Genomic DNA, 27,638 nt, shown 5'->3' with positions numbered 1-27,638 from the left:
TGTTTGCTATGACCAGTGCTTTCTCTTGGCAAAACTTAGTCTTTGCCCTGCTTTATTTTGTACTCCAAGGCCAAAGTTTCTTGTTATTCCAGGTATTAAAAGTGTTAGAAGGTCTTTCATGTATGCAGGACTCTCTTTAGTTTTTCTTTGATTCCTTTATCCTTTTGGAACCCTCAAACCCACTTATATTTTTGAAGAAGTTGGCTCTAAAAAGGACTTTCGCCCTATAGCCCTGGATGGCAAACTATTAATATGTCCTGTGGACTCCATCTGGCCACCACCCGATTTAGTAAAGATTTCTTGGAGCATAGCCTTGCCATTTGTTTGTGTAGTATTTGTGGATGCTTTTGTACTACAAAGGCAGAGCTGAGCAGTTGTGAGAGACCATATGGCCCATAAAGCCTAATATATTTGCTGTATGGCTCATAATAGAAAAATTTTGCCAGCTCTTATCTCATAAATCCTGATTACTAGGAATAGAAAGATTCTCAGATGATTTGCCTGAATTGTTGCATATACCTAGCTCTTGGAGGTTCTGTCTTATGGAATGAAGGTCTTCTCCTGGATCTGCTGCTGTTGTTCAGTCATTAACTTGTGTCAGACTCTGCAACCCCATGGATCTGCAACGTCCCTTTATTTTATCCACTACCTTGAAGGCAATGAAACAGCATATCCCATTTGGATTCTGCCTGTGAAGATGCAAAGATGCCCTCACACCTAATAATCCAACCACCTTTTTTATCTTTGTTCAGACCAGCAGCTGGGGAAGCTGCTAACAAGTCCACTTGCCATGTGACTGCTGCTCACAGATTCTGCTTTGTGCCTGTTGGTGATGACAGTTAAACCTGCCATTGTGATAGGGCTTTTTCAAGCTGCCTGGGAGAGAGGTGATCAGGTTGTCTCACACGATGGGTCATGAATGTGAAGCTATGTGAGGAAATCAGGAAACTGGAAACTGTCTGCCGTATCCACCGTCACACAGCCAGGCCACACAACAATGGAGCATTATTCATCACTGCTCAGAATCCAGCGGTAGCTGTAGGAGGCCAGCAGCAGCTCTCTGTCTACCATTCAGAGCTCCCCAAGAGAGTTCCTCTTTAACCAATTTGGCATACCCTTATTAACATTCTTTTTTTTCAGGTTTTTTTTTTAAATGGTGCTATCAGTTTATTTTATTTTATTTTTGGCTGAGATGTGCAGCATGTGGGATCTTAGTTCCCTGACCAGGGATTGAACTCAAGCCCCCTGCAGTGGAAGCACTTAAAGTGTGGAGTCTTAGCTACTGGATCCCAGGAAGTCCCCCTTATTATTAACAGCATCCTTATTTGGGGTCATCTAAAGGTTGACAAGGGCTTCCCTGGTGGCTCAGTGGTAAAGAATCTGCTTGCCAGTGCAGGAGACACCGGTTCAATCTGGGTCAGTAAGACTCCTTGGAGGAGGAAGTGGCAACCCACTCCAGTATTCTTGCCTGGAAAATCCCACGGACAAAGGGCTACAGTCCATGGAGTCTCAAAGAGTCAGACACGACTTCACAGCTAAACGACAATGCTTGACAGTCTGTCTTTTGCCTGTACTTACTTTGCTTGGGGCTTAGTCAGATGTGGCGTAGAAAAAGGGGTAAATGACAAAAGACATGGTAGATTATGATCAAGGAATCACTTGTGATCATCTTTTTAAAAGCAGCTGTGGGAATAGCAAGAATCTTCAATTCTGTTCCCATAAGTCCACCTTTCATCTTTTCTCACAGGAACTTGTCTAAAGAATCTCTTTTTGCAGGGAGGAGGGAAGGGGTAGAGCTGGAAAGCCATGTATTTGTCCTGTGAATTCCTTGCTTATGTCCAGAGAGTACGAAAGGCGCATATGGGACCTATCAGATCTCACGTGCCACTTGGACAGTTGTCTCTGGGAATATTCCTTAGCAAAAAACACTGTTAGAAATAGACTGCTGCTGCTAAGTCGCTTCAGTTGTGTCCGACTCTGTGCGACCCCATAGATGGCAGCCCACCACGCTCCCCCATCCCTGGGATTCTCCAGGCAAGAACACTGGAGTGGGTTGCCATTTCCTTCTCCAATGCATGAAAGTGAAAGTGAAGTCGCTCAGTCATGTCCGACTCTTTGCGACCCCATGGACTGCAGCCTACCAGGCTCCTCCATCCATGGGATTTTCCAGGCAAGATACTAGAGTGGGTTGCCATTTCCTTCTCCAAGATAAACAAAGATATGTATTTTGGTGATCTTAAAGCTCAGTTTTCTTGATTCCTTCAGGAATTAGGTACTTAAACTAAAAATATGAATTTATGTTTCTGTGTGTATATCTGTTTGAGTGTTTGCTGCTGTGTGCAATTGTATTTTTTAAACCATTTATTTATTTGTTTGGCTATGCTGGGTCTTAGTTGCTGCACTTGAGAGCTTTGATCTTTGTTGCAGCATGTGGGATCTAGTTCCCTGACCAGAGATCGAACCTGGGCCTCTTGCATAGGGAGCACAGGGTCTTAGCCACAGGACCACCAGGGAAGTCCCCAACTTTTTTTTCTTTACTTTTTTCTCTTTGCATAAAAAAGAAGCTTTAGTTAAGTAGACAGGGATTCCTGTTTTTATCTTTCTAAAACATAATTTTATGTATTTATTTTTGGCTGTGCTGGGTCTTCATTGCTGCACGTGGGTTTTCTCTAGTTGCCATGAGTGGGGGTTACTCTAGTTGCGGTGCTCAGGCTTCTCATTGCAGTGGCTTCTCTCCTTGTGGAGCACAGGCTCTAGGGCATGCAGCCTTCAGTAGTTGCAGCACGTGGGCACAGTAGTTGCAGCTCCCAGGCTCTAGAGCACAGGGTTAATAATTGTGGTGCATGGGTTTAGTAGCTCCATGGCATGTGGAATCTTCCTGGATCAGGTATTGACCCATGTTTCCTGCATTGGCAGGCAGGTTCTTCACTACTGACCCACCAGGGAAGCCCTGTTTTTATCTTTTGAATAAGGTGATCAAAGTTGCATTCAGTAGAGGGTATATTTTAGGGTCTGATACTAGAGGGACCCTAGACTTTCCTCTAAACCCTCATCTCCATCCTAGATGAAAGGTGGTGAAGTATGTGATTAAAAGTATGGTTTGTTTTCCAGTTTCACAGATTACTGGCTGTGATCCTATCTCTCTGTGCTTTACTTATCTGTTAATGGGGGTAATGATACCTACCTCAGAGTTGTTGTGAGGACTAAATGAGTAAGTAAATATAAAATACTTAGAACTGTGCTTTTGTTGTTTAGTTGCTAAGTCATGCCCGACTTTGTTTTGACCCGATGGACTACAGCTCACCAAGCTCCTCAGCCCATAGGATTTCCCAAGCAAGAATACTGCAGTTTCCATTTCCTTCTCCACAAGATCTTCCAAACCCAGGGACTGAACCCACGTCTCCTGCATTGACAGGTGGATTCTTTATCATTGAGCTATTAGGGAAGCCCAGAACAGTTCTTCAGTTCAGTTCAGTCGCTCAGTCCTGTCTGACTCTTTGCGACCCCGTGAATCACAGCACGTCAGGCCTCCCTGTCTATCACCAACTCCTGGAGTTCACTCACACTCATGTCCATCAAGTCGGTGATGCCATCCAGCCATCTCATTCTCTGTCGTCCCCTTCTCCTCCTGCCCTCAATCCCTCCCAGCATCAGAGTCTTTTCCAGTGAGTCAACTCTTCACATGAACAGTGCTTAGCAGATAATAAATGCTACATAAGTATTATTATTATTAACTTCTTGATACCTGATCACAATCTTATCCAGCATACAATGATTTCTCCAATACCTTTTCTATTCATAATAATATGTTCCTCTGTCCTCTCTGGTAGCATGTGCATTTTAATAGAGGCACTGTGAAGTTACAGCTAACTCAGATGAATTACTATACTGAAGAGAATTTCTAGTATTCTACAGGGTGGTGGGGAAAATCATTTGGGGGCACATTGTGACAAGAGGTTGAAGAATTGGGGGCAATCACGTGCTTAGAAAGGTAGAAAATTGAATATGTCTCATCTTCCTTCAATTTCTGCTGCTACTAAGTCACTTCAGTCGTGTCCGACTCTGTGTGACCCCATAGACGGAAGCCCATTAGGCTCCCCCATCCCTGGGATTCTCCAGGCAAGAACACTGGAGTGGGTTGCCATTTCCTTCTCCAATGTGTGAAAGTGAAGTCGCTCAGTCGTGTCCGACCCTTAGCGACCCCACGGACTGCAGCCTACCAGGCTCCTCCATCCATGGGATTTTCTAGGCAATAGTACTGGAGTGGCTTGCCATTGCCTTCTCCGTCCTTCCATTTCTAGCCCCAGATTTTCTTAAGTCAAGCAGTCATAGGGTCTGCACAGCCTTCTGTGGAAATCTGAGCTGGCTCTGTAGCTTCCTCCCTGTGTCTCATAACCATGTTCAGCAACAGGAACACTAACTGACCACTGATTGCCCTAATAGATTCAAGGGCACAATAGTACAGAAATGATGCAGTGCTGAGTACTGGATAATGTGGAACCAAGGAAAGCTAAGCTAAGAAGGACAACCAGGTGCTGAAAAGGAGAAATGTAAGGTTGCTTCCTGATGCTGCTCCTTCTCCACTGCCAGAAAACTGAAACGATTAGGGCACTGTAAATCAGTCTGTTGTTGATACCGTCAAAGGCTTCAGTAGCAACAATTTGGAAAGCCAGCTCAAAGCTACTCAAACTGCTGGGAAACTGCCTTCTAGGAAAAACAACCCCCAATAGGCAACATAATCTGGGCTGGTTTGATTCCAAAGTTTGTGTCCTTCTTGGGCAGAACTGACTGTAGTCCTGTTCAGTTTAAATCTACTTGAATGTTCACCAGCGTTGCTTCCAGAATGTCAGAACAGACTGGGGCTGTGGTTGATAGAGGTGCTGCCCCAGCATTCATTTCTCTACTGGCATCTCCCCATGATTATATCAGTGAACAAGCTATATGAGCTCTTGGAAACATTGCAGGTGATGGTTTTGTTTTCCAAGACTTGGTTATCAAGTGTGGTGCCATCAATCTGCTGTTGGGTCTTCTTGCAGTTCCTAATGTATCATCTTGAATATGCGGTTACTTGTAGCACTTTACCTGACACTTTCAAACTTTTATTGTAACAAGAATCCTGAATCCTTGCTAGATGCTACTGAGTAAATTATTTTTTTAAGTAATTAATTTTTGTCTGTGCTGGGTCTTCATTGCTGTGCATAGACTTTCTCTAATTACAGCAAGTGGGGAATACTCTCTAGTTGCGGTGCACAAGCTTCCCATTGCAGTGACTTCTTTTGTGGCAGAACATGACCTCTTAACTGTGAAACATACCAAAATTACCCTAGTTATTCTGGATGCCCTTTCAAGTATCTTGGGTTGCTGAGAAATTAGGTGAAACTGAGAAATTCAGTGTAATTGAAGAATGTAGAGGTTTGGATAAAACTGAAGCTCTATAAAACTGTGAAAATGAGTCAGTGCCCAAGGCTTCATTAAACTTGATCGAAAAATACTTCTGTATGGAGGAACAAGAATATCATAATGTTGGGCCAGAAACTACCTCTGAGGCTGTAGTTCAGGATGGCATTCTGAGACCATTATCTTTCAGACTACAACTGAAGCATATGTTTGTTATACCAAACATGTATTATGTTTGGTATAAGTTTGTCTTTCTGTTTCTCTACTAAGAATTCTTTAAATGTGATTTGCTATTGTAGCACTTTTTACAAGGAGACTATACTTCAACAGTTCCAAACTGTATATATTATATGAAGCTTCTCTTCTCAGTGGGTTTATTTCTGTGTGGAGTTTCATATCTTGCAGTATCCTGTAAATAAAGATTATTTCATCCTTTATTTTAAAAAAAGCAGCAGCTGCTGTTGTGAGTTAGCAGGCAGTCAGGACTTATATGGTTCAGGGGAGGCCTCAAGCTCTGCAGCAGTTCTAATAGAAGTTGGACTTTATACCCAGGGACGGGGGAGCCTGGTGGGCTTCCATCTATGGGGTCACACAGAGTCGGACACGACTGAAGTGACTTAGCAGCAGCAGCAGTGTCTATATGTGAGGGGTGGAATGCCTGGATTGTCAGGGGTTCTTGGTGCAAGGTGAGGGAAAAGTTGGCATTGGTCAGTCACAGTTCTTGGTATTTACCCAAAGGAGTTGAGAACTACATCCACACAAAAACCTGTGCTCGAAATGTTTATAACACCTTTATTCATAGTTGCCAAAATTTGCAAGCAGCCAAAGTGTCCTTCAATAGGTGAATGTGTGAACTGTGGCACCTCCAAATGATGGGATATTCAGCCTTAAAAAGAAATGAGAGGGCTTCCCTGGTGGCTTAGTGGTAAAGAACCTGCTAGTGCAAGAGACACAGGTTCAGTCCCTGATCTGGGAAGATCTTACAGGCCGTGAAGCAACTAAGGTTGTGTGCCACCATTACTGAGCCTGTGCTCTACAGCCCAGGAGCCACAGCTACTGAGCCCAAGTGCCCCAATTGCGGAAGCCTGCACATCCCAGAGCCTGTGCTGCACAACAGGAGAAACCAATACAATGAGAAGCCTGTGCATTACAACTACAGAGCTGTCCCTGCTCACTGCAGCTAGAGAAAAGTCCACACAGCAGTGAAGATCTAGCACAGCCATAAATAAATAAATAAAATTTTTTTAAAATAAAAAAGAAATGAGATATCAAGTCATGAAAAGACATGAAAGAACCTTAAATGCATATTACTAAGTAAAATAACCTCAGATATGCAGATGGCACCACCCTAATGGCAAAAAGTGAAGAGGAACTAAAGAGCCTCTTGATGAAGGTGAAAGAGGAGAGTGAAGAAGCTGGCCTAAAGCTCAACATTCAAAAAACTAAGATCATGGCATCTGGTTCCATCACTTTATGACAAATAGATGGGAAAGAAATGGAAACAGTAACAGATTTATTTTCTTGGTCTCCAAAATCACTGCTGATGGTGACTGCAGCCATGAAATTAAAATATACTTGCTCCTTGGAAGAAAAGCTATGACAAACCTAGACAGCATATTAAAAAGCAGAGACATCACTTTGCTGACAAAGGTGTGTATAATCAAAGCTATGGTTTTTTCATAGTCATATACGTATGTGAGAGTTGAACTGTAAAGAAGGCTGAGTACTGAAGAATTGATGCATTCAAACTGTGGTGCTGGAGAAGACTCTTGTGAGTCCCCTGGACAGCCAGGAGATCAAACCAGTCAATCTGAAAGGAAATCAACCCTGAATATTTGTTGGAAGGACTGATGCTGAAGCTGAAGTTCCAATACTTTGACAACTGATGCAAAGAGCTGCCTCATTGGAAAAGACCTGATGCTGGGAAAGATTGAAGGCAGGAGGAGAAGGGGATGAAAGAGGATGAGATGGCTGGATGGCATCACTGATTCAGTGACTATGAATTTGAGCAAACTCTGGGAGACAGTGAAGGACAAGGAAGCCAGGCATGCTGCAGTCCATGGTGTCGTAGAGTCAGACATGACTGAGCGATTGAACAACGACAAAGTGAAAGAAGCCAATCTGAAAAGGCTGTATATTGTATGATTGCATCTATATGACACTCTGGAAAACTATGGAGGCAATAAAAAGATCAGTACTTTCCAGGAGTTCATGGGAGGGAAGGAGGGATGAATAGGTGAAGCACAGGGGATTTTTTTTTAGGGCAGTGAAATTATTCTTTATGATACTGTTGTGGTGGTTATATATCATTATGTATTTGTAAAAATTCATAGAACTGTACAAAACAAAAAGTTAACCCTAATGTGAACTTTGGACTTTAGTTAATAATACTATATCAGTATTGGCTCATCAATTACAACAAATGTATCATAGTAATCCAAGATGTTAATAATATGGGAGACTGAGGAGCGAGAGGAAAGAGGGCTGAAGGGGTGCATGAGAACTTTGTAATTTCCACTCAACTTTTCTCTTAACCAAAAACTGCTCAAAAAATTGCCTTTTAACTTAGAAAAAGGTGAATAGATTAGGGAGAAAAATATTTGCAATGCATATGGCAGATTAAGGACTTCTGTTTATAAGATACTATGAAGTCTTTCATATTGACAAAAAAAGAAAAACAATCCAGTAGAAAAGTGGGCAAAGGATATGAATAGACCCTTCTTGGGGAGAGCAAATTTAAATGCTCTCGCCAAAAAATGATGACTTCAAACTCACTGTTATTATAGTAACATTAAGATATGAATTTGTATTGTTCAAACGAAGAGCAGTTAAAAAAGTTCCTGGTGGGAATATGAAGAAAAGAATTCCCTTATTAATTTTGTCAATAGAAATATAAGTTATTATAGTCTTTTGGGAAAACAGTCTTAATATTTATGAAAATAAATATTTTAATCCTTTGACCCAGCAGCCCCATTCCTGAAACAGTCTATTAAAAAAACATCAGTATATAAACATATATGTTCAAAGATATTTATTGAACCATTATAAGTAGGGATAAAATAATAAAAAACAAGTGATTGCCCATTTATAGGAGAGTGATTGACTCAATTTTGGCACATTTACACCATGGAATATATTGCAAATTGTGTTGACTGAGAAAAACGTGTATAATGACATCCCATTTTTTTAAAAAAAAGTTAAAAAAACCCATAAATGTGTAAGTGCATGTGCATTTATGATTATGACCATGGGAAATATGAACAATTATGCCAATTGCTAACATGTTACCCACAGGTGGGGGGTTTATGTATGAGAGAGGAAAAGAGGAAGGGGAAAGACAGGTGGAAAATAAATAAAACATAGCCCAGTTATTTTACATTGTGTTTGTGTAACTGTGGCTGTGCATATGCATGAGAAAAAGTTATATCTTTTTATAACTATAACCTATATAGTAAAAATCACCTATATGTTCATGCTATGTTATGTGATAAAAAGGAAGCTGCAGGTTGACATACATTATTTGTGTCTATTTCAATGAAAACAAAAAATGAAGAACTGTATATCCTAAGATATGTTGATAAAGGTATGGAAGGACATACCTGTTGGTTATATACTTCTTTCCTCAGTACTTGAAGGGGACTTGTTGGGTACTTAAAATGAGTAGGGTTAGGAGTGAGGTAGGAGTGGAAGTTTAGTTTTTTCTTCATGGGTTGTATTTTTTCACTTGGTAAAAAAAGTAGGTGTACTTTGTAATTTGAAAGACAGCAAAGGAAAAAATGTGTCTCTCTTTAAGGCTTCCAATTCTGGTCATTTAATAATGGCAACGTGGGTGAAATTTGGGAATGAAGTAATTCTCTTCATGTGGAAATTAAAAGGTTAATGGGACAAAAAGACTGCAAAAGTGATTAGCAAATGGCAGAAGTATTCAGATTTTGTTTTTGGCCAAAGGTAAAAACAAAATTTTACTGAGACTTCTATGTAATAGAAATACTGAAAAGGAGATGTGGTAAAGTTTCTCCCAGTGTGAAGCCAAACAACAGGAAATAAGGAAACCTTGAAGAACAGATTTAAATTAAAGAGTAATGGCTTAGTTCAACAGATAAAATTTGCGTTTCCTAATTATTATGGTGACAGTTATTTTGCTAGTGGCGGAATATCACAGTGGTTATAGGCAGCAGCATTATTTAGAGGTACTTCAGTTCAGTCGCTCAGTCTTGTCCGACTCTTTGCGGCCCCATGAATCACAGCACGCCAGGCCTCCCTGTCCATCACCAACTCCCGGAGTTCACTCAAACTCATGTCCACAGAGTCGGTGATGCCATCCAGCCATCTCATTCTCTGTCGTCCCCGTCTCCTCCCATCCCCAATCCTTCCCAGCATCAGAGTCTTTTCCAGTGAGTCAACTCGTCGCATGAGGTGGCCAAAGTATTGGAGTTTCAGCTTTAGTATCAGTCCTTCCAGTGAACACCCAGGATTGATCTCCTTTAGAATGGTACTTACTACCCATTAAAAAGCAGAGACATTACTTTGCCAACAAAGGTCCGTCTAGTCAAGGCTATGGTTTTTCCCATGGTCGTGTATGGATATGAGAGTTGGACTGTGAAGAAAGCTGATCACCGAAGAATTGATGCTTTTGAACTGTGGTGCTGGAGAAGACTCTTGAGAGTCCCTTGGACTGCAAGGAGATCCAACCAGTCCATTCTAAAGGAGATCAATCCTGGGTGTTCACTGGAAGGACTGATGCTAAAGCTGAAACTCCAATACTTTGACCACCTCATGCGACAAGTTGACTCACTGGAAAAGACTCTGATGCTGGGAAGGATTGGGGGTGGGAGGAGACGGGAATGACAGAGAATGAGATGGCTGGATGGCATCACTGACTCAGTGGACATGAGTTAGAGTGAACTCCGGGAGTTGGTGATGGACAGGGAGGCCTGGCGTGCTGTGATTCATGGGGTCGCAAAGAGTTGGACGCGACTGAACTGAACTACCCATGGAACTTCAATTTTCTCATGTGATAGAGAATTTTGATAACAGTAACTGTCGTCATAGATGTATTGTAAGGATTAAATGGATTAATGATTTAAGGTGCTAAGAAGAAGAGAGCCTAACACAATAACTGCTTCGTGTTACTAGCTGTGTGAATCTAAAGCTCTGGTTTTGAATAAAACACTTTTTTCATAAAACTGAAATATGGTTAATTTTTAATGTTGTGTTAATTACTGCTGTATAGCAAAGTGATGGCAACCCACTCCAGTGTTCTTGCCTGGAGAATCCCAGGGACTGGGGAGCCTGGTGGGCTTCCGTCTATGGGGTCACACAGAGTCGGACACGACTGAAGTGACTTAGCAGCAGCAGCAGCAGCAGCAGCAAAGTGATTCAGTTATACATATATATATAATATTCTTTCCATGGTGGTTTATTATACTGAATATGGTTCTCTGTGCTATATAGTAGGATTTTATTGTTTATCCATTCTATATATAAAAACTTACATCTGCTAACCTTATGAGTCTATTAAGTGCAAAGCCTGTGTCCTTAACCATTAAACCTTATGTGTAGCTGTTTGGAGGAAAGCAAATCATTCTAAGTCCTTTGCCCAGCTGCTGCTGCTGCTGCTACTGCTGCTGCTGCTAAGTCGCTTCAGTTGTATCCGACTCTGTGCGATCCCATAGACGGCAGCCCACCAGGCTCCCCTGTCCCTGGGATCCTCCAGGCAAGAACACTGGAGTGGGTTGCCATTTCCTTCTCCAGTGCATGAAAGTGAAAAGTGAAAGTGAAGTCGTTCAGTTGTGTCTGACTCTTCGTGACCCCATGGACTTCAGCCCACCAGGCTCCTCCGTCCATGGGAGTCCCCACCTGCAGGCCCCATTAAGTTATATATTTTACGTGAATGCTCTCTCTTCAAATAATAGGACCTGAACCTTACTTTTCTAACCCACAAGTTTGGAGAGAGGATGTATCAGTAGATCCACAAACAGTATCAGCTGTACCTCACCGTCTCTGTGTGATGAGAAGTAAAAGTACAACTCTGGGTTATTCGAGGTTTTCCTGAGTAACAGCATTAGTGAAAACATGTGTTTGAATAGTTTCCAGAGTTGTCTAGAATTATTTTCCAGTTTAAAGATGCCTGCTAACAGAGTTAGATTTTAGATTCTTTTAACTTTTTTTCTCCTCCTTGAAATGACCCTCTTCTCACTCATCCACAATTTCTGATACCTGTATTTGGAATCAATATTTATTTCATTATTTTGAACCCTTTTTCATCCTATATTGAAATCACAGTTTTTTTTTGTTGTTGTTAGAAGTCATCTTGGGGCTCAGAGAACATAGTACATAATAAAGAACAACAGAACTACCAAAAACAAGCAAACAACAACAACAAAAATCTAACAGTGAACATTTTCTTTAGGAAAATACAGAGTAGCCATTAGTTTTGGACCTTAAATACTCATCATGAAATCAGAGACATAAATCCAGAGACTTAGTTGATTCTAACCGGTTTTAGGAAAGGTATGTCTGATAAATGTTGCCGTTTTCAGGGAATTCCATTTCTTGAGATTTATCTTGCGGATCTTTTTTGAAAATAGAGTTTATTTGTTAGAGCAATTTTAGGTTTACAGAAAAATTGAGCACAGAAATTCCATATACCTCCTTCTTCCCATCAGGTGGCGCTAGTGGTAAAGCACCTGCCTGCCAATGCAGGAAACGCAGGAGACGCAGGTTCAATCCCTGCATCAGGAAGATCCCCTGGAGGTGGCATGGCAACCCACTCCAGTATTCCTGCCTGGAGAATTCCATGGACAGAGGAGCCTGTTGGGCTACAGTCCATGGGGTCACAGAGACTCGGACACGACTAATCAACTAACACTTTACTTTTCATACACAATTATAGTATCACATATAGAGGAGTTTCAGTTCAGTTCAGTCGCTCAGTCGTGTCCGACTCTTTGCGACCCCATGAATCACAGCACGCCAGGCCTCCCTGTCCATCACCAACTCCCGGAGTACACTCAAACTCATGTCCATCGAGTTGGTGATGCCATCCAGCCATCTCATTCTCTGTCGTCCCCGTCTCCTCCCACCCCCAATCCTTCCCAGCATCAAACTCTTTTCCAGTGAGTCAACTCGTCGCATGAGGTGGCCAAAGTATTGGAGTTTCAGCTTTAGCATCAGTCCTTCCAATGAACACCCAGGACTGATCTCGTTTAGAATGGACTGGTTGGATCTCCTTGCAGTCCAAGGGACTCTCAAGAGTCTTCTCCAACACCACAGTTCAAAAGCATCAATTCTTCGGCAATCAGCTTTCTTCACAGTCCAACTCTCATATCCATACATGACCATGGGAAAAACCATAGCCTTGACTAGATGGACCTTTGTTGGCAAAGTAATGTCTCTGCTTTTTATTTATTTTTTTTAATCTATTTTTTTATTTTATTGGAGGCAGATTACCTTACATTAATATATTGGTTGGTTTTGCCATACATTGACATGAATCCGCCCCGGGTGTACATGTGTTCCCTTTCTTGAACCCCCCTCCCACCTCCCTCTTCCCCAATGTCTCTGCTTTTTAATATATTCTCTAGGTTGGTCATAACTTTCCTTCCAAGGAGTAAGCGTCTTTTAATTTCATGGCTGCAATCAGCATCCGTAGTGATTTTGGAGCCCAAAAAAGTAAAGTCTGACACTGTTTCCACTGTTTCCCCATCTATTTCCCATAAAGTGATGGGACCAGATGCCATGATCTTTGTTTTCTGAATATTGAGCTTCAAGCCAACCTTTATACTTTCCTCTTTCACTTTCATCAAGAGGCTTTTGAGTTCCTCTTCACTTTCTGCCATAAGGGTGGTGTCATCTGCATAGCTGAGGTTACTGATATTTCTCCCAGCAATCTTGATTCCAACTTGTGCTTCTTCCAGCCCAGCGTTCACTGCCTTAAAAATCCTCTGCATCCCACCTATCATCTATCACTCTCCAGACTCCTGGCAACCACTGATTTTTTTCTTTAACTGTCTCTATAGTTTTACCTTTTCCAGCAGGTCATGTAGTTGGACTCATACAGTGTGTAGCCTTTTCAGATTGGCTTCTTAGTAAGGTGCATTTAAGGTTCCTTCATGTTTATTCAGGCCTTAATAGTTCATTTCTTTTTAGCTTTGAATAATATCCCATGTTCTGTATGTACCACAGTTTAGACATTCACCTATTGAAGGACATCCTAGTTATTTCCATGTTTTGACAGTTTTGAAGAAAACTTCTATAAATATCTGTGTGCAGGTTTTTGTGTATATATAAGTTTTCAGCCTCTTTGGGTAAATACCAAGGAGTGTGATTGCATCACTGTATGGTAAGAGTAATATGTTTAGTCTTGTTTAAGAGAAAAAAACTGGCATAATGTCTTCCAAAGCGGCTGTACCATTCTGCATTCCCATCATCAATGAATGAGAGTTCCTGTTGCTTCATCTCCTTGTAAGCATTTGGTGTTGTCAGTGTGTTAGATTTTGGCCATTCTTATAGGTGTGTGGTGGTATCTCCTTGTTTTCATTTGCAATGCTAATGGCATGCTATTGAACACCAAAAATTCTCGTTCCTGGATTCAGTTGCCCCTATGAAATAGGTTTCGGCTTGAGCTTCAGATGTGATGAGTCCCAGTTCAGCAGCATCCAGTGGGCTGTCCCCAATCTAGTGAATGCTTAAAAAGACTGGAAGTTCTGTGTCACATGAAATTAATTTATCTATCAAATGTGTTCTTGTACTTATATTCCAGAAAAAAAAGTTACATTGCCCATCTCTCCTCCTGAACTGGATCTTCTAGATTATTATATTCTAATGCTCTAAGAGTCGGACACGACTGAGCGACTGAACTGAACTGAACTGAATCCTCTATATTAGATTGCCCTTTGGTGATTTATTTTAGCCTTCAAACTGTTTTTGGTATTCATATTGAGCTGTTCCCATATGCTTCATTATAGTAACCATGGTGAGAGTGAACCACGATGTCATCTGGTTCTGTTGTGCTCTGTTTAAGAATTTATGATGAGCTAAGCCTCACGGTTTGTAAAGAATGGAATCTTAACAGTTTCCCCCAATTCCACGTTTGGAGCCTACCAGTTTTGCTTATTCATACTTTTTACTGTTGATGGAAATGGTATCTTCAAAAATGCTTTTCATAAAACCTCCAGGTGATTATTTGAATTTGGATAAAGACATGGGCAAAGTAATATTCTCTTGTCTTCTTTCACAGTCCACTGAGCTCATTCTGCCCTGCTGTGTGAGCGGTGAGAAATAAATAACACTAGATGTGACCTTGCTCTGTCTGTACCTCTGTTCCCACTTTCTGCTGGAGCACTGGAAAGAAAGGTCGAGTTTTGTGAACATTTCCAACTAGCAAATGGATGGCTGCCAACTCAAGTGTTCTGATCAAGAGAAATGATTCCTCCTTCTTCAGTCTCTGGGAGTTTAACCCAGAGAGATGTCAGGAGGCACAGAGAATTCTGCCCAGTTTTCAACTTTGCAAATATAGGACTGAATGGAGGAGAGTACAGAGCTGGGAGGGAGATTGGGAAAGGCAGTGGGAATGGTGTAACGTCTAGATCTTTCACCTCTACTTGGGTTATGATGGCTCTATGCCTGAATATTAGAAGCACTAAAAAACAAAATGCAAATAGTTCACTGATCAAGAAGCACGACTGCAGCTGCTAAAACAGAATAGTGTAGTGTAATCTTGGGTCAGTAACTCCTATCTTTGTCCTCATGGTCCCTAGTTACATGTATTCTCACTTAATCTTCACAACAAACCTGTGATATAGATACAAAATATCCAATTTAACAGGAAAAAAACCAAGTTTAAGTAAATTATTCAAGATCACACAGCTATTAACCATAAGAACCATGTTCCAATTTGGAACTGTATCAGGAGATTCATAGAATTTAAGGGAAAGTAGAAAAATGAGCTGCAAACCATGGGGCCCTAAGTCACAGGGAGGCCAGATAAAGCCGTATCACAGAATAGTCTAGTTTGAGTACTGTACTTGGTACTTGTACACGTCAGATGCAGTACTGTTGGACTCACGATGCCAACAAGGAGACTTGATGAACTCTTTCTTTGCTTTTGTGTCATTCTTTGAAATTTCAAGTTTTGCAAGTCTCATTTCACGTGTTCACATTCTAACCTCCAGGAGATAGAATTATCTGGCCTATTTGACTTCTGTTGGGAGGGTTGGGCCCTGCTTCCTGTGAAAACGGACACAGTTTCCTCCCAGATCAGAAGAGTATTTGGATGCTGAGCAGCAGCAGTGCAAAGGGTAAATGCCTATCGTACCAGCTGTGTATGCAGATGTCATGTGGCATTCTGCTGAGGACTGATTCAACTGAAAGTTATGCCTTCCCCATAAGCAAGGCTGTTTTGTCCTGAGCCTGGGGTCTGCCTGACAATCCAATAGGACTTTCAGACACTACATAAAGTATAGGGTTTTCCCGGGAGGGCCTCTAGTTGTTTCTGATTCACTAAAACTACAGAAATGAATAAGAGCAGAAGCAGTCAGCTGTTAGGATCAGGCTGAAGAGGCAGCATGTAGAAAAGGAGACCACAGGGAAAACCCTCCCGAATTTCAGGTCTTAACTGACCCTCACTGTAGTGTCTTGAGACCCTGAATTTGTGTGATATGTTCCTGGGCAAAATTTCATTGTACTTTTACCTGATTAAAGTTTTTTTTTTTTTTTTTGTAATGGGAACGAAAAAGAATTCATATACATGGTTTTCCTTCACTAATTTGCATGCATGTCTTTGCCCTTCTCCTGGACTCTTTTCCCCTAAAGATTAGGGACCATATCAACTTTGCATTTTAAATATCTAGCCTTGTGCCCAGCATACAATAAGCACTTTAAAAAATAATTGACTTACTGAACAAATGAATTTTCCTTAGCAGTCTTTTTTTGAAACTGAATTGATTCTCATAAAACAGTGGGGAATTTATTGTCATGGATGTTGAAACATTTTATAATATTTTAGGTTAACAAATAACCTTTAAAAGGCTGCTTTGGAAGGTAGGACCAGAGTGACATGCACTGTTTTTATTGTTACAGGTGTTCCAGGACTTGGGGACTGAAGTGCTGTCTGGAGCTGCCAAAGGCTACAACATATGCCTTTTTGCCTATGGGCAGACAGGATCTGGGAAGACATACACCATGCTGGGCACCCCAGTGAGTGTTGGGATGTGATGTCTTCTTAAAGCCACATCAAACTTGAATGTTGCATTGTCCTTGCCACTGAGAGATGATGTGAGTTTCATAGTCAGTCGGCTTCAGTCAGATTTAAAGGGTTCTGTTTTCCGTTAAGAATACATTTCTTAGCACCTTAATTGACAGGTAAACTTTGAATAATTAGCGCCTCTTTATTACACCCTGAAGAAACTTAGAATTTTACAACTCTCTTTGATGAGAGGACCTTGTCAGTCCTTCTGAATTTCTCGTATTTCTCATATCATTTCAAGTTCATCACTTGTAACTTTTTAACGCCTCTGGAGTAGACAAGTCCCAGACTGCCTTAAATGCTGGCTAAGGCCATGTGGATATGGGGCTGTGTGTGTGTTAAATCTGAGTGTTAGAAAGAAGTGGGAGAACCAACCACTGGGATGGGAGCTTTCCAAAGTGTGTAGGGCTTATGAGAGCCTTCTTTTATCATCGAGAATTAGGAGGGTAGAGTTCCTTCAGAATACCTCTTTGTTTTAGGCTTAGAAGAACCCTGGTGAGATGAATTGGTGGGGCAGGTGATAAATAACACCACATAAGGACATTTTTCTAGGATATTATTCCTCCTTAAAGATTGTCCCTGCTGCCATGGGCCCAGATCATTGCTTAACTAATCTTCAGTGTGATGTCTTGAGACATTAAATGTTCATATTTGGTGTGATTTCATATATTTTAAATAAAAAGAAGAAAAGACTCAGTAATCCAGGGGTATAAAGCCATTAACCTGAGTACAAGTTAACACTGAATCCAAGATGAAGAAATAAGCCACTTCTCTCTAAATGTGTGTTTTGAACATGCATGTACTCTGGTTCTCCTGTGTGTGTGGGGATAGGAGATAGGTTTCTGGGAGGCACCACTGTGGTAAAGTGGGCTTATCCAAGAAGGATGTCATCTCCTCTGCATGAAAGCAGGTACCTGGGTTTGTTAGCTTCTCCTCTCTTCCTTTTTATGGTGGTGATATGCCCCTCATCTGATACTTTCCACCTGTTTGTTTCTGAGATCACTGGCAAATAGAGTCTTCCACATACCACTGGGAATACTGCCTGAAGTGAAGGGGCAAGAGCGAGAACACTATCCTTGCTGAGTGTGGGTCCTGGGTGTTGGGGGAGAGCATCAGCATGAGTGGATAGTAATGCTTTCTTCTCTTCTCTAGGCCTCTGTTGGGCTGACGCCACGGATATGTGAGGTATAAACTGTCTTTTGACTGGATCCTCTCAAAGTAGGTCTTTTTTGTACATCCCCTTCAGTGAAACTACACCCCTCTGGTTTATGCAGGGTCTCTTCATCAGGGAGGAAAATTGTGCCACACTGCCTGCCTCCTGCAGTGTAAAAGTAAGGTAAGAACCTGTTGGACTCTGCAGCCTGAAGTGTTTCTGTGTCCACTCCAGAGCTGTTCTCTCTGCTTCCAGAGTTACCCAGAGGAATGGGGAAAAGTCACAGCAGAAATATCTTACAGTGCTTGTCACATGAATGTGCAGATGTGTTGTAGGAAACTTGGTTTCTACCCTCAGGCTTAACAAGTTAGTGTCTCCTGTGGACCAGCTTCCGTTGGCTGGCTGGTTTCCCATTTCTTCATTTTCTGTTCAGTTTCATACTAGCTTCTGGAATTTCTCTTCCAGCCCCCTCCTGGGTTGTTCTCCAGGTTAGTAGTTCCCAAACTCTCTGTGTGGTGGGTGTGGGTGCATGCATAGTCAGATCCGACTCTGTGACCCCATGGACTAGAGCCTACCAGGCTCCTCTGTCCATGGAATTTTCCAGGCAAGAATACTGGAAACTCTAGTACCCAGACTAGTGCTGGCTACCTCCAGTGTGACGTTACCAATTGCCATTAATTTTCCGTATTCTTTTTTTTTTTCTTTTTGGTGTTTAATGTCCTTGTTTAAATACATGAGACATAATTCACATACCATAAAATTCACACTTTTAAAGTATATAGTTCAGAGATTTTTTTTTTTTTAGTATTTACAAGACTGTTCAACCATCATCACTATCTAATTCCGTAACATTTTCATTGCTGTAAAAAGAATAAATGTCCTTTTTAAAAATTAAATGGTTGTGAACATTATTTTTATACTTTTAAATTTGTAAAGTAGAATTTTGCAGTATAAAGTGTTTTATTGTCCATGAAATCTGGGAACCACTATTCTAAGAGCTATATGGGGGTTCCTATGTTTGAATTTGAAATGATTAAGAAGGGAAATATATGAGTGTGTGCAGAGAGCAGCTTTGAGCTGGAGCCTTTTTTCTGATTGCTGGCTCCACAGGCAAGTATCCATGGTCCAGTGAGGAAGTCCTTTCTGTGAGAAGTGTGCTTTCTTATTTAACAAAAGATTTATTGATTTTAATTAAGAATTGTAGCTGTTCTATTATTTTAAAAAGTATAAAATGCCAGTAGATACCAGTAAGACAGAGCATGTCTTAAACAGAATCCTAGTGTATAAGATAGGTAAAATGAGAGTTGTGCAACTTAAATTAGAAGTGGGAAGCAGAACTCTTCTCAGTTAGCTCCCCTTATAGCTCAGCAGTGGTCCTTGAGATGCCTTCTATGAATAATAGAGTTCAAAGATCAAATTTGAAAACCACTTCAAGAAACATGCTTGTAAGACTGTATGCCACAGGGAACTGATAAAGGCACAGGCTGATGGCAGCCTAAACCCATCCTCAAATAGCCTCTTGAAAGCTAAACTTGAATCAGCACTCACAATGTAAACCTGAAACTGGAGTCATGACAGCCAGTGCTAAAAACCCTATGTACACATGCAGAAGGAGACTCAAGGGGGAAGTCTGGAGTGACCAATGTCTCAGAGTATCAGAGATACTCTGAACAAGAACTAGAACAAGAACTAGGATCTTCTGATTCTTGGCTTAGTGTTTTTCCCACGTCTCTTCAAAATCTAATTTTACGCCTTTTTCTCCGTGTCTCTAGCTTCCTAGAAATCTATAATGAACGAGTACGGGATCTGCTAAAGCAGTCTGATCATAAAAAGACCTATAATCTACGGGTCAGGGAGCACCCAGAGATGGGGCCCTATGTACAAGGTGAGCCACTATGGTCCTGGAAGTCAGAGACCAAACCAAAACCTGGGAAGCTCTCCTGAAGGTCACTGATTCATTCAACAAACTTGTAATGAATACTTATTGTGTGCCAGCTACTGGTATGAGATGCCCAGTAGGTTCCAATAAATAGAAAAGACAGGCAAGCTGATGCTGTTGTGGGGCATAATGTCAGTCAATAAGCACTAATCACAGTTGTGATAAAGGCTAATAAAAAAAATAGATACAGTGATGAAAAAGAGCATCTTCATGGGGTGGTCAAGAAAACCGTCCTTGAGGAGAGTGGTAACATTTTAAGCTGGACCCGGAGGGGCACAGGAGCCAGTCGTGTGAAGAATAGCATAGCAAGGGGAAGAGTGTTTCAGGTGTAGGGAATGGCATAGGCCAGAGCCCTGAGTGAAGGGGTTGCCTTGGTGATTTCAAGAAGCTGGTGTGTCTAGAGCATGGTGAGCAAGAGGTAAATGGCATGGAATAGCGCTGGGTCTGCGGTGCCAATTCCAATGGGCCTGGGATGGATTCCAGGCTCTGTTTTTGGGGTACTTCCTGTTCCAGAGATGGTGAGAGTCAGGGTCGTGGGGAGATACCAGACATGGAGCAGGGTCTACACTGCTTTCTCGTCAGACATTGGTATTTGATGTTTGCTTCCATCTGTCTTCTTCCATTAGACTAGGTCTTGCTGTTGGGTGCTTTTGTTGGGGAAGCTTTCACTGTCTTGGGCCGCTCATAATAAATAACATGAATTTTATGTTCCTCTTTTCTCCGCAATATGCTATTAACATCCCCACAGGCAGAGGGACAGGAAAGAGCAAGAGCTGGTCTCCTCTCTGATTAAAACATGGCCAATGGGTGACGCAGTAGGTGTGCCAGTCACAAATTCTGCTACTTGAGTCTTTCCCCAAATGTTTCATCCTAATTGGTAGCTGGAAACAATGGTTAAAAAATACCGCTTACTTTGCCAGGAACCAGTTGGAGTTTCCTCTGTAAAACTCTGTGTATACACATTTCTGTGTAAAGCAATACTTGGAAGGCAGACCATGAGTGGTTGTAGTTTGCCACAGTTTCTTATCTTTTTGTTTATTTTTATCTTAATGTGTTTTTATGTGTAAATGTGGCTGTTGCTGCTGCTAAGTCACTTCAGTCTTGTCCGACTCTGTGTGACCCCATAGACGGAAGCCCACTAGGCTCCCCCGTCCCTGGGATTCTCCAGGCAAGAACACTGGAGTGGGTTGCCATTTCCTCCTCCAGTGTAAATGTGGGGGTAGATAGTAACTAGAGGAGACCTCAGATGTAGTTCTAGTGTCTTCACTGCACAGAAGATATGTGAAGTCTGGAAGAAGTTAAGGGACGTTCCTAAAGTTTCACAGCTGCTTGGGGCAGGGTTGGAACTGGGAACCTTGTCTAGGACTGGAAGAGAAGAATGGGACAGAATCCTGTACGTGAATCATAGGAATCCTACGAACATAGGTTCCTGATTGGCGTAGTACCTGAAACCCTGAGAATTCATGCGAGGTGGTACAACTTGGATCATACACCCAAGGTCGGTGACAGGATCTGGACTTAAATCTGATGGCTGTTTGGATGAAGTGAACGCCGTTGGCTCTTTGTTCATGAAGTGAACCCTTGTGGGGAGGGAGGGTGCTTGGTGCTTGGTAGGAAATATTTCTAAACTACCAAAAAGTCTCTTAGGTCCTTTGGATTACATGTTTCTTAAAGGTGGTATGAACTTTTTCAATCATTACAAATATAGGTGGACATTTCTCTTATTTCTTAGTGAAGGAGCCATGAGCTCAAATAGTATAGAACCAGCCTTGGAAAATAAGACCCTGAATAGTCACACTGAACTATGTTATTTCCATTACTGCCCTCTGATGGCATTATAGCGAAGGTTTTATTTTTTTAAAATGTTTGCTTTCTTTATTCATTTATTTTCATTGTCTGCCTGTCTGTATTTCTCTGTCTTTGGGCTCATACATTCTGTGAACGTGATTCCAATGCCGAAAGTGGTTTCTGCTTTGAAACCAGTCTATAGGAATCTATTAAGTACCTGCTAGATGCCTGTTCTATTCAGGGCACCATAGGAAATATGAAAATGCAAGAATTTTTTATTTTAATGTAAAGAATTTGTAGTTCTAGTTCAGAACCATAAGCTGGAACTTGATAGCTGCCTAAATCCAAGGAAAGTAAAGGAGTAGCCTCCTATTTTTCATTAAAAAGTTCATTAATTAGATGACAGGTTAAGTTGAAATCTGAAATGTACAGAGCCCTGTCCAAAGCATACATAAGAGCCCAGTGGTTATAGGGTCTAAAGGGATAATAAGTGAGGCAAAGACAGTATCATATTTTTGCTTTGGCCTTTATCTTAATATACAGGGATGGGTACAAAGCAGGAGGTTGTTAGAAATGAGTAGTTGGGACTCTGAAAAAAATTGTTTGTATTCTCTTTGTATTCGGTCTGCACATAACGGGAGTATTCTTGGTTTTGTTTTTTTAATTCTTACACCCTTTTATTCCATGTCTTTCTACACCAACTAGAACCCTATTAAAATGGTAACAATATTTAGTTTTGTCCCCAGGGCAAAACTTCAACATTTTACTATGATGTTTGCAATAGCATGAGTGTGTCCTCAGTCATTTCTAACTCTTTGCAACCCCATGGACTGTAGCCCACCAGGCTCCTCTGTCCATGGGATTTCCCAGACAGGAATATTGTAGTGGGTTGCCATTTCCTTCTCCAGGGGATTTTCCTGATCCAGGGGTTGAACCTGCGTTCTCTTCCATCTTCCGCACTCACTGGCAGGCAGATTCTTTACCTCTGTGCCACTTGGGAAGGCCATTTTCAATAGCATGTGTTGTTAATAGATACTCTTATCATATGCTTACTTCTCAGACTGTCTAGGGGGAAGGACCAGTTGTTGTTTTTTTTAATTCCTATCCATGGGAAACCAATACTTTGATAAAATGAAGATGAATTACTAGAAGAAAAGTAAAAGACATATTAATTGTAAGCCCAATTCTTCTTTATTCTATTTAAAAGATATACAGTCTGTCATATTGTTGTAAAGGTTTCTAACGCTTTCAGTTTCTGTACCTATCTCATCACACGTCAGTAACAGTTTGCGAACTGACTCCATTCTGAGCAGCCACTTTGAGAAGCACTACTTTAGCAGGTTAAGGGAATTCTCTTTTTATCTTAGTTTTCTAAAAGTTTTTATTTTTTAATCTTGAAGCACACTTTTGTAAAAGTTGCTAGTATAAAGAACTTTTTTACTTGAACCATGTGAGAGTAAATTGCCAACCTAATGACCCATATACCCTGATTATTTTAGGGTATTTTTATTTCAAACAAGAAGTACTCCTGTGTAGTTAAAACGTGAAATCCACATCAGGAAATTAACTTTGATGCATTACTACCACCTGATCCTTACCACCGATTTAAGTTTCACTAATTGTCCCAGTGATTGTCCCTTTGAGTCCAGGGTTGCCTTTGGTTAGTGTCTCTCTCTAGTGTTCTCCAGCTGGAAAGGCTCCTTGGTCTCACTTGACTTCATGAACTTGATACCATTAAGTGGTGCACAATTTTGATATGTCCATTATTCATGATTTTTAATTTCCTCAGCTAAGGTCGTATCTGCCAGGCCTTTTTATTCTGAAATTGATGTTTTCCTTTTGTAGTCAACAAGTGTTTTTTGGTTGTGGTACTGTAAAATCGTGTGTCTTATCCTCATCTAACTTTCATTTTATTTATTAACTTATTTATGATGGCATAGACTCATGTTTCCTATTGTATTAAATGAGCCACCTTCTGTTACTATTATTTTTTATTTTGATGCTCCGATTATCCCGGATTTAGCCAATGGAATCCCCTTCAGGTGTGTTCATGTGACTGTTTTACATATCACCATCATTCTTTGAGCACTTCCTTGCTTTCTGACAGGAGGTGTTCCAGGCTTATCTCCTTTTCCTGCCTCAATCTTTGAACCAGCCATTTCTCCTAGGATCCCTGGTTCTTTTTTTTTTTTTTTGAAGTATAGTTGATATGCAATATTGTGTTAATTTCTGCTGTACAGATAGGCATTACTTCTAACATTATTCTAACATTTCTTTTACCCCACTCTCTGCTTGTGGAATTCCAGTTACAGGTTTATTAGACCTAGTCCTTATATATTTTATGATTCTTACCCTTTCTTCTATATTTTGTATCTTTTGGCTCTCTATGCTTTATTTTGGTTATATGATTTTGACATACATTTCACCTGTATCTAACCTGCTGTTAAACTTACACATTGAGTTCTTATATTCACTTATAGTACTTTTCAATTCCCAAATCTACATTTGATCTTTTTGTTATAGTTTCCAGATTTCTCTGAAATTTTATAATCTTGTTTTTAGTCCCTTGAAAATAGTAAACAAAGTTACTTTAAAGTTACTATAACTCCAGTATCTGGATCTGTTTTAGGTCTGTTTATATCGTCTGTGTAATTTTTGCTGATTTTCATTTATGTTGTCAGATCTACTTATGTGCTGGTGTGTTACAATTTTGTGCCAGACAATATTTGCTAAATTGCTTATGGAAATAATTGAGATCTAGAACAATAATATCTTCTAAGAAGACTTGTATTTACTTGTGCCAGGTTCCTGCACATGTTAGGAATTCAGAATCAACTCAGTCCAGTTGAAGGACTAAGAATGTTCAAAGTTGAGCTGAGTTCCCTTCAAAAAATGTTTACTTCTAATTCAAACTTATTTCTGTGTTTTAGCCCTATAAGTTTCCAACCCAGAGAGGTGGGGTGCCACAGGGCCCACCTGGGCCCTGGACTGTAGTTTGTGTCTCTCTTTTTCTGTGAGGTTGTCAAGAGAACTGCTTTCAGCCACTTCTCAAGATATGGGAAATGCTCTCAGAGGGATAATGTCTGCAAATGCTGGCCTGATGTCTCTGGGCTTCCATTCTTCCCCAATATATGGCCTGAAAAAATTTCACCATCTGGTCATCCCTCTGTGCTTCCACATTGATGTCTTTTATATTCTGTCCAAGTGTTTCTAACAATCTTTGGCAGAAGTGTTGGTTTATATTATCTAATTTGCCATTACTGAAAATGAAAGGTCTCTATCTTTGGTTAAATTTTAAAATTCTTTTTCTTATAGAGAATTTTGAACATTTTGAACTAAAATAGACTAGTGTAATGAACCCCATGTTCACAATAACCCACAACCCAATAGACCTTGGCAAATTCTGCCTTATCTACATTCCTGTCCACGTTCTATATTATTTTGAGGCAAATTCCAGATATCAATTCATATATAAATATTTTAATATGTAGCCCTAAAAGATAAGGAATGTTTTTGTAAAGAAGTTGCACTCACAAAATTATTATCACATCTAAATAATAGTAATAATTCCTTAAGATAAATCCAGTCAGTGTTCAAGTTAACTATGTTAATTTTTAGTGTAATTGTATTCAGCTATGAGCCTGTGAAGATACTTTGGTTCCTGAATCTCTAGTAAAGAGATTCTTTAGCACAGTTGTGAAGGCCTTTTCTGATTTGGTGGGTAATCAGCCATAAAAATTTACTTTTCTGCCCTTAAGCGCCTCCTTACCTTTTATCTAAAGCTACCCATTCTCCAGTGGCTAAATTCAAATCTCGTTTCCTCCATGGAGCTTGCCCTGACTTTTCCTCTGACTTCCTCAGCATTTATTATCTTACTACTCCTGTGGCACTTGGCCACGTTATCTTGTATGACTTCTCATGACTGTGAACTGTGGGAGGATAAGGATGTGTGTACTGTATGTTTTGTATGTCAAATTGAGTCCATCATTTTGTGGGGCATGTAGGCCCTATCTACCTTAGAAATTTGATAAGGGCCAAATGAAGTAATTCATGAGAACTTTTCTTGTAACTTAAATATAGCACAATTCTAAGGATTTTTTTAAAACTTTTAATTTTGTCTTGGGGTATAGCTGATAACCCACAATGTTTTAATAGTTTCAGGTGAATATCGAAGAGACTCAGCCATACATATATATGTATCCATTCTCCCCCAAACTCCCCTCCCTTCCACCTAGCACTGAGCAGAGTTCCATGTGCTATACAGTAGGTCCATGTTGGTTATCCATTTTAAGTATAGCTATGAGACATGTCCATCCCAAACTCCCTAACTTTCCCTTTCCCTCATCCTTCCCTCTGGCAACCATAGGTTCGTTCCCGAAGTCCATGAGTCTGTTTGTAAGGAATTATTCTTCTTCTTTTTGTTGTTAGCATAACCACTATATGAGTTCTAGACTATAATCTCTGGGAGCGTAGAGACTGATGTTCCCAGAGAGACCGTCACAGTGCCTGACCGTAGGCTTCCCCTAAATATTTGTTGATTTAATCCATTATCTGAATGAATTAAGTTTTTCCTCAATTCTTGTCTGCCAACTAATATGAAATAGCATAATAAATTTAATTACCTACAAGAAAAGGTTAAACTTTGCCAAAAAATGTTATTTAATCTCTTTTTTCCTCCTCACAAATCTGATAGGTTTATCTCAACACGTAGTTACCAACTATAAGCAAGTAATTCAACTCTTGGAGGAGGGAATAGCAAACAGGTAACAGGTTTGTTTGTCCCTGTCCTTCTTTCAATCTCATTCTTTTTTCCTGTGTTCTCACTGCCCTTTTGCAATATAGATTCTCTCTGCAGCTCCCCACATTCACAATCAGGAGGCCTTTGTCAGAACAGAAATGTACCCAGGGTAGGGGGACATGGCTGAGATTTAGTGCTCTTCTCACTGGTGGTGAAGCTGGAGTTTGTCCTGGATATAGTAGTACTAGGTAGTAAGCCCAGAGAATTACCCTATGTTTTGTCTTATAATACACAACTTCTGCTGTTTTCATCAAAGAAATGATTCTTGCCTGCATTGTCCTCTCCTTGATAGAGAGGATATAGTACAATATAGTTTAAAATTTTTCAGAAAACCATTTTTTCTTCCAGCAAAGTTTTGCATACTGTGATTGTTACTGAGTCACTAAGTCGTGTCCACCTCTTTTGCAGCCCCATGGCTCCTCTGTCCACGGGATTTCCCAGGCAAGAATACTGGAGTGGGTTGCCATTTCCTTCTCCAGGGAATCTTCCCGATCCATGTCTCTTGCATGTCCTGCACTGGCAGGTGGATTCTTTACCACTGTGCCATCTGGGAAGCTTGTAAAGTTTACTCAAAAAGACTTTATAATCAGCTATGAAACACTAGGTGCTGTAGACTATCCTAAAAGCTATTGTAAATTATGATAATACTCTATATTTTTAGTTACTGTGGAATACCCACAATGGTATTAATATATGCCCCCCAAAATAGCCTTTTCACCTGAAAAAAAAAAACTGGGGAAATTGGAGTCTTCTGTGTCCCCTGTTAATAACATTTCTGAGTTAATTTAACATAAAGGAAAAGATTTAAATTTAAACTTCTGTTCCTTGGTTTTCATAGAACTATCCTGGAAGCACTTGCTTCCTGTCTTCAGGGTACCGTGATTTCCTTGACTGTTAAGTGTCAGGCTTCACCTTGTCCTTTTTATCCTTCAATTGACCAGCCTCTAGATATTGACTCTTTTCTTCAATTCTGTAACTTATCTGAGAACAGAAGTCAATGAGTTGGTCTTAAACTGAAGCCAGATTGACTGACTTAGATTTAGATAAAGAGAAGACTCTGAATCTCTCAGGGAGACTGTGCATTCTTCACCTGGCTTAAGCGTGATGTTCGTGTAATTCAAGATCTCATTTTTAAAGCCCTTTCTGGCACCATGAGATTAATATTCTTAATAATGACTTACTTTCGCTGTCTTTGAGCCTTCTTCTCCAACAAGTTCTCCATATCTACTTGTCTAATTTCAGTGGGTCTGTTTTAGGGATATTCTTCCAGGTTGATGACTCTCTAGTATCACACCTTTCCATTCTGATTTTTAAT

General features: G+C 40.6%; 1 protein-coding gene and 1 pseudogene across 1 annotated transcript in view; both read left to right on the top strand.

Moving 5' to 3' along the window:
- The window catches only part of LOC148776476 (importin subunit alpha-1 pseudogene), a 30,870-nt pseudogene extending 21,289 nt beyond the window's left edge, over positions 1–9,581 (top strand).
- The window catches only part of LOC148776475 (stAR-related lipid transfer protein 9-like), an 81,076-nt gene that overhangs the window by 39,591 nt on the left and 13,847 nt on the right, over positions 1–27,638 (top strand). Inside the window, 5 exon segments of the mRNA XM_088839767.1 lie at positions 16,480–16,596; positions 17,798–17,830; positions 17,920–17,981; positions 19,571–19,683; positions 26,219–26,288. Coding sequence (XP_088695893.1) covers positions 16,480–16,596; positions 17,798–17,830; positions 17,920–17,981; positions 19,571–19,683; positions 26,219–26,288 — 395 coding nt within the window.

Source organism: Moschus berezovskii, chromosome 9 (assembly GCF_049115385.1).
Source record: "Moschus berezovskii isolate FMDL1 chromosome 9, NW_MosBer_1.0, whole genome shotgun sequence".
In the NCBI taxonomy this organism is placed as follows: domain Eukaryota; kingdom Metazoa; phylum Chordata; class Mammalia; order Artiodactyla; family Moschidae; genus Moschus; species Moschus berezovskii.
Note: the sequence above shows the minus strand (reverse complement) of the source record. Positions and strands in the feature narration are given on the sequence as shown.